The 7,402-nt window shown below is 54.5% G+C and overlaps 1 protein-coding gene across 2 annotated transcripts; it reads right to left on the minus strand.

Moving 5' to 3' along the window:
• Positions 1-3,594: 3,594 nt before the first annotated feature.
• Positions 3,595-7,385, minus strand: TPPP3 (tubulin polymerization promoting protein family member 3). Of its 2 annotated transcripts, none has more exons than XM_039888986.1 (4): positions 7,179-7,385; positions 4,527-4,720; positions 4,259-4,412; positions 3,595-4,143 (listed from the first exon to the last, which is right to left on the minus strand). In XM_039888986.1, exons 2-4 carry the CDS (start codon positions 4,712-4,714, stop codon positions 3,955-3,957), a joined length of 531 nt encoding a protein of 176 aa, XP_039744920.1. In that variant the 5' UTR covers positions 4,715-4,720; positions 7,179-7,385; the 3' UTR covers positions 3,595-3,954. The 2 variants fall into 2 exon arrangements, with proteins under 2 accessions (XP_039744920.1, XP_039744919.1); XM_039888985.1 differs by having other exon boundaries at positions 7,189-7,329.
• Between the last annotated feature and the right edge of the window lie 17 nt (positions 7,386-7,402).

A 7,402-nucleotide genomic window follows, 5' to 3' on the forward strand; every position in this document is an offset into this window, starting at 1 on the left:
GAGAAGGGGGTCAGGGGGATTCCTGCTCTGGGGAATTGGAGAAGATGTCAGTGAGGATGTGTTCAAGTAGAAGCTTGCAGAATGAGCAGAAAGGGAGCAGATGGAGGAGAGGCTGAGCTTTCCTAGGCCAAGAGTACAGAGTAGAAGAGTCTGGAGCCCCCAGAGGAACTGTAGGGCAAGGAAGATGCAAGTCATGGTGCCATGAGAGTATATAACCGGGGAACTGGTCCTAGCCTGTGAGGGGTGGTGTCAGGAACTGTCCCCTAAAGAAATGATCTTTCAAGTGAGATCTGAAGACTGAATAGAAGATTACCAGGCAAGCATAGGGCTGAGAGCAGAAGCAATGGAGAGAGCTACAGAGAGAAACAGCATCTGCAAAAGCCATGAAATGGGAAGAAACATGGTCTTTTCAGAGAACTGAGGGGCTGAGAGGAGGTAAGAAGGAGGTAGGTTGCGTGGTTCCTTGAGAATTTTAGATTGGGAAGGCAGAGGAATGGCAGATTTGTGTTTGAGACGCTTTCTCTGTAAGAATGGATTGACAGTTGTGTGGAGTGGGGAAGAACCAGTGAGGAGCTAGAGAGATGAGAGAAGGCTGCTGCAGTCCAGACCAGAGATGGAGCTTCTGGATGTTTGCTTTAAGCTTGGCATCCACTTTACACATGAGTACTCTGTGTTTCCGAGAGAGGCACAATCTTTCTTTTAATCCCGATCGATTGGGTATCTTAAAGTGAGAAAAGATAATGAAAGTGGCTCTAGGTATGTTTCTGCTTCAGGGTCACCCAGGTAGCTAATGCTGCCAGAGAGTGTATAGAGGGCGAAGGACTGCTGGCCTGATGCCATGTTGTACTTTTCTTCATCTTTAGGGGCATGTCAGAGAGAGAAGCAGGCGGAAAGATTTATTTGTTCCTTTGATCCAGGTGCTGTGCCAGGCAGGAGAGCTATTGAGATAATAATGAGACAAAGATCGCAACCAAGACCACACATTTCTAAGTTATAAATCAAATCCACAAACTGCTGGATTTTATGTGGGTTCCCCAAAGAAGCATTCACAGAGGAGCCATAAGTGTCTTTGAGCTATGTGGCTTTGAGGGAGCTAGAGTGAGCTCATGCTCTGTGGCAATGTCAATAGGAAGCACCCCACCACTACCAACACTTTCCTAGGCCTGTCTTCCAGAGAGCCTAAGCTTTGCCCAGGTAGGGTAGCCTCAGCCAGTAACCTTGCAGCCCTGAACTGTCATACTTCAGGGTCCCAGCCCAGTATACGGGCAAACCTACTGGACAGACAGTACTGGGGCAGCGAGGTGGCGCAGGGAGTCGGGGAGAGATAACATACTTCTTTCTTTCTTCAACCCCAGCCCTCCCTTCCTTCCCCTATGAACATCTGTTAATGTCAACCCCAGAACCTTTTCAGGGTACTTCTGAGAAGGAACAAAGACTCTGACCCAGACTGAGTCACCTTTCACCCTATTTCCTATTGTCACCGAAAGTGGCTGGCCCTCTCCCAGGTCAGGCACCTCTCTAGAGTTGCTGGCCACTCCTAGGGAAGTTGACTGTGTTTCTGATTTTCTCTGTGTGGCCCTTGGACCAGAGGGCAGGGGTGGGGATTGGGAGTGCCAAGGGAAGGTTGCCAAAGAATCGTTTGCCCTGTGCAGCTAAGTGGGCTCAACATGGAAGAGGGAAGGCTCCTGAAGCAAACAGAAAACAAGTGGAGAGGGATTCCTCACTCGAGGCCTGGCACTATTGGGAGAAAGAAGGAAACAGGGCTGGGTCCTCAGGAAAGTTCTGTGCCTAAAAGGAGGGGCAGAGCCAACCAGCTATACATAGAAGATATTAATGGCTCCATCCCACAGATCTTAACCTCTCTTCCTTGCCCCACTGGCTTTGCTAGCAAGGGTACCCAAAGTTTTCCACAATGAGGAGGCTATGAGGGGTGGAACAGTGATGACTGAAGGGCTGAAATGCACTGTTTGGTCCATGGCTGCCTTGCACCGGATTCTGTTAGTAAACCCACTGGTCCTGGCTCTGGGCGGGCCTTGATTTCCCTCAGGCTCCATGACCACTTTTCGAGTAGGGCTTTACTCCTACATGGTAGAGTTTTGGGGCTCAGCCATTTCTCTCTCTGGGTTCCTCTAAGCCTCACTGCCAGTCACAGTTGGGGCCCAGCCACAGCTCCCCTACACAATAGATATGCTCACCTGCAGCTTAATCACTGAACTGCTGGATCAATTTGCAATCCAGTTAAATTCTTTTCTCTAAGCGGATAATTTAGCAAGTGAAAGCCAGAAGGATTTGTGTTTCTCTCCTTCCTATTGTGCTCATTTAAGTAAGCTTTCAATTCAGACAAAATTCCCCAAGGCTAGAGGAATCATTCCTCTATTTGCTGGTGGGAGAGGTAGAACTTTCTGAAATTCTTCTCTGGGCAGAGCAAGGGGAAGTGGTTGGCCAAGTCTGGAGGAGGCCCCAGCTGTCAGCTGTTAGGCAAGGCTCTGCTGTGGCCAGGCGTTGATCCTCCCTCTAATTCCCGCCTTACCACCCCAGCATCCCTGTTCCTGAACCATACTATTCCTCTACACCCCCACTCCCAAGAAAACTTGGGCTCAAGGGACTCTGGGTCCACCTGGGGCAGGAACATCCCAGAAGAGCCTGTGGGATGAGGGAATAAGCAGTTGCACTACTATGCCTTGTTAACAGGCTTGGGAAAGAAGGTATTTGTGAGTGTGTGCCTCTAAGCCTTTTCTAGGTACCCTTGGGAGATGCCCTCTACTGGGAAGGGCCTCAGGCCAGTCCAGCCTTTTAGTCAGCAAGAAGGAAGAAGAGTTGGTCCGTAAGCCTTGTGCCTAGGGAATAGCTCTGGCCTAACACCCAGAGCCTATGAGAGAAAAGTTTAATCTGGAAATCCCAGGAGTCCTCAGGACCAGAGAGGCCCCTACCCTCCTTCCAACCTGTGATGTTAAACAGGAGTCAGTGATAAGAGGCTGGGGCACTCTTAGATGTCCTGCTTGCCTCCCAAAGGCTGACCATCCAGTCTCACTTTTGGAAATCATTTTAGGGCTCGATGTGTTAGAAAGAGCCTGGCCTGGGAGACAAGAGACATGGTCTGGCCTCTGTCTGCAGAAGTCCCACTTTCTGGGTCTGCTTCCTCAGCCGTAAAATTAGGGAGTTGGACTATGTACTCTCTAAGGTTCATTCTGGTCCTCCTTTCTTTGATATTCTGAGCTGGAGCCCAAAATGACTTGCCTTGGTAGCCCCCAGAAGTGGGAAACTATCAGCAGGCTGAGAGCTGAGGCCTGGCACTGGACTCCTGCCAACATTTGGCCCAGGCCAAATCTGCTGTCTCATCCCTCCTCCTGCTGTGAAAGCAGAGAGGCCCTAACTGTTGGAAGGCAAACTGTGCCATTAGGACCACCCAGGGTCAGGGCTGAGGCAAAAGGCTTTGGATTTCCCTAAGGAGCATCCTCAGGCAGCCTGGCTCTGTGCTGATGGAAGAGACTATTGTCTTTTTCTGGGCAGGGCTGCCAGTGGAAGGATCAGCAGTGACACACAAAGGGGTGATAACACCGAGGAGGTGTGAATGTCAGATACCTGACCAGGCCGTATTGATACAAAAGGTGGCTTTATTGAGGTCTGGGTAAGAATTAGGCTCTTGGCCAGAGCAGCAGCTTAAATATGAGACAAGCAGGCAGGGGTTAGCCATGCCTGGGGCTAGGTTGGGGCAATGAGGCTATAGGCACAGACTCTCCCAGAGGGACAAAAGTCATGGAGGAAAGAGGAAAGGAAAGGGGACACAGTGCATCTGGGTCAGAGGCCTGGTGAGCTGGCCCCATGGGGCTGGGCAGGAAGCTCTGGGTGGCAGGTCCAGCAGGGAGGGGACCGGACTCTCTTGCTCCACGTGCCCCTTAGGCCCAGGCCTGAGCCTCTGGCAGGGGCAGTCGCATTGGGGGGCCTCCCCAGGCCTCACTTCTTCACCTTGGCATCATAGGTGCCTGCATTCTTGTAGGCACTCACATAGCCACTGTCATCCAGGATGTCCTGCCGCCCAGCAATGCCCTTGCCCTTGCCGCTCTCGTCGAAGCGCTCCTTGTGGGAACCCGTGTACTTGCTGGTGTCAGTCAGCCGTTCCACAGCACCCCCTGTTTTTGCTTTCTGTTTGGACAGAGTTCCCCCAGGAGCACCTGGTTAGGGAGCCCAGCCCTTCCCACCCCCAGCTGAGATTCCCCACATCCCCTCAATGGCTACCTGAGATCATCAGGGCACTTACAGTGACGCCCACATTGGCTGGTTCCTTGCCTGCTACCAGCTGGCAAATGGCATCGAAGGCCTCCTCCTTGCTCTTCCCCTTGAATCGCTTGGTTGCCAGCTCTTCTAGGGCCTTCTTGAACTCCTCATAGTTGATGACCCGAGCAGACTTCCCCCTGTCAGGTATGTGGGCACCATGAGTTTTCCCCTTTCTTGATGTCCTCCCTGCTTCCAGCCCCCCAATTCCCCACCTTCTGGGAACATCAGAAGCAGGGACCCCTGGGGCTCACTTGACTTTGGAGAAGACGATGTCGACGTCGGTCCCTGTCACAGCCTTTCCGTCAGCCACCTTGCAGTCCTTACACAGCTTGGCCCAGTTCTTACCATTCATCTCTTGCCCACTGGCTTTAGGGTCACCATGGATGGCAAACTTGCGGAAGCTCTCCTCCAGCCCAGCCACGTCTGTGCTCGCTGCCATGCCACTCTGTAGGAATCCATCTTAGTCACCTCCCAGCCAAGCTGTCCCTCCCCTCCCCAAGGCACAGAACATCATGCCTTTACCTCAAAAACTTCAAGGTCTGAGTTGTGGGCATGTAGGCTACATACCCTCAGAGCTGGAGCTGGAGCTGCCTGGGAAGAGGGGCCAGCACTCAGTGTCTCCCTGGGCCCCCAAGCCCTGAGGAAGAGCCCCAAGATGAAAGGTCCTGTTGCCTAATGCCAGCCCTGGCTTGGAATGGAGTTCAGATGAAATCATGATGCTCATATCAGGATGGGAACAGAGTGGCACTGTCCAGAAAGGCTGTGAGGGCAGCAGCTGGGCCATGGCTTTGTCTGGCCCTGGCACAAGGCCTGCTTGGGTGGAAGTAAGGGTGGCAGAGCAGGCCTCTCTCCCTAGGAGGGAGTTCCATGCCAAGCTGATCAGGGCTGGGCTAAGCTGCTATTAGGTATTTAGTAAGGACAGTATCTTTGTCAGGGTCATGAGGACCCAGCAAGACCCAGCCCAGGCTGAGAAAGGAGCCAAAGCACGGGCAGGGGTGCATGCCCTAGGCAGGGGTGCAGCTGGCCCAGCTAGGACCTTGTTACTATTTGCTGTTAAACAAAAACATAAGGGGAGCAGGAGCCTGGGGCTGGCCTGGCCACAGTTTGTGAAGCCTGGAGACGGTTGCTAAGGGAGGGTGGTGCTTCTTGGAGAATGTTGCTAAGGGCAGGATGGTGTCAGGGCAGCTCAGGGAGAAGCTCCCAGTGCTGCTGGGCTGGGCTAGGCTGGGCTGGGCTGGGAAACCAGGGCCCTTGGGTGGGGCGCACCAGCACTCCCAGTGCCTGGGGCACAACTACGGCTTCCTGGCCCCTTGCCACCCATTGGGGCTGTTACCTCCCAGTCTGTGGCGTGTAAGAGGAGCAGGAGATTGGGGGGCTAGCCTAGGTGGGAGTTGTAGAGTTCCAATCCGAGCCTTCAGAGGCATTTTGTGGGTGGGACTGTGGCCTTGGCCCTGTGATCCTCACACCTATGTCCTGCACCAAAGCACCCTTCCTTAACACCTTCAGCCCTCCATTCAGGCCCCTTGGCCACACCCTGGGCACTACCACACCAGCCCACACTCCTGTAGCTTACAGACTCAGCACAGCCCTCCACACCCTCAGCCTTATTCCTCTTGACCGCACTCTTAACCTGGTACTCAGACCTCCCTGAGCACACCCACAGCCCCACACTGAAGTGGCCCCCACAGCCCCCCCTGCAGTCCCCTGACCACATCTGCAGCCCTGAGACTGAGGGCCTGGGCCATTCTCTCAGCATCCGCCCCCGACACATATACTAAGAGCCTTGTACTGAGACTCCCTCAATAATACCCTCAGACCTGCACTGAAGGGCCCCCACGCCCCCACAGTAGTCCCCTGACCACACCTACAGCGCTGCACTGAAACCCCACCATGTAGCACAGCCTCAAACTGAGGCCTCCCTGACCACACCCTCAGCCCTGCACTGCAGCCACCTCCATCCATACACCTGCAGCCCTTACTGAGACCCAAACCAGAGCCTCACAACTCACCCCCTCTCCACACACCTTCATTCTTAAACACACCCTCGTAGCCCCCTTGTCCACATACAATTTTCTGGCCACATTCTCAGCCCTGCACTGAAGCCCACCAGTGTCCACACCTACAGACTTGCATTTCCAGACTCCTAGGTACTATGTTCTGATCACCCTGTGTTGAGACCTCCCTAAGCACATCCACCTCCTCCACGTTCTCGGATGGCCCCCAGTCTCCACTACAGCCTCCTGACTACACACTTGATTGTGTTTTCAGCAACCATCTTCTACCTCTGCCTTTTATATTAGAGCCTCCAGTGAACGCGGCCTGGGCCTCTGCCCAACTATCCCTCTCTCACTATCACTGACCAGTGACCACACTCATTCCTAAGCTGCAGTTTTGGGGACTGGGAGCATCCACAGCTCCTACATTGCAGCGACTCTGTGGGCCCACAATCTCAGTCCACTACCCTCTCCCTACATTGCTACCTCCCACCCTCGACCGGAGACCCAGCGCTTGGTTTATGGAGGAGGAGACTGGCTGTATCCTGCACCCAGTGCTCACTCCTGTATGTGGGAAGATGAATTCTTGGTAATCTAGGGGCCGATCAGGTAAAGCCAGGGCGCAGGCTGTAGTCCCAGGAGTCTGCAGGCCGTGGATGGAGCGGCCACGCCCGTGAACTAAGGCCACCCGCTTGCTCTCGCTGGGACAGCTGGAGTCATCAATCAGCCGGGCAAGGAGGTGGGGAGGGGGTAGAACACTTGGGTCCAGGGCAGGGGCCGCTCAGCCGGCGTCCTCAGCTCGGTACTACCCAGGGTTGGGACCCCTTCCAGGCCGCTCTCACCCCCACCCCCCTTCCTTATTGTGCAAGATACTATGTAGGGTGGGTGGTCGGCGCCCGGGTCTCCTACCGACTTCTACCTCGTGACTGCTCCTGCAGTGCTCGTTCGACGGACAGAAAGACGCAAGAATGGACCCACGGACGCGGGAGACCAGGCGGCTCCGCAGCTCTGCTCCCTGCCGGCTCTGGGGCAGGACTGCAGCCCCGGCGGCTCCACCGTATTATCCCCTGTTTCTCGGTCTCCATAGAGACAGCGAGTCCCACCCCCCCCCCGTTGTCTCGGCGGGCGGGAGA

Source organism: Pteropus medius, unplaced genomic scaffold (genome assembly GCF_902729225.1).
Source record: "Pteropus medius unplaced genomic scaffold, Ma_sr-lr_union100, whole genome shotgun sequence".
NCBI lineage: Eukaryota > Metazoa > Chordata > Mammalia > Chiroptera > Pteropodidae > Pteropus > Pteropus medius.

What these genes read in the sequence shown, in the direction of transcription:
- TPPP3 (XM_039888986.1), bottom strand. Translation starts at nt 4,714, where the DNA reads ATGGCAGCGAGCACAGACGTGGCTGGGCTGGAGGAGAGCTTCCGCAAG. An exon ending in ATCGTCTTCTCCAAAGTCAA is followed by an intron (nt 4,413 to 4,526) that starts GTGAGCCCCAGG and finishes CATACCTGACAG; the next exon opens with GGGGAAGTCTGCTCGGGTCA. An exon ending in CAGCCAATGTGGGCGTCACT is followed by an intron (nt 4,144 to 4,258) that starts GTAAGTGCCCTG and finishes CTGTCCAAACAG; the next exon opens with AAAGCAAAAACAGGGGGTGC.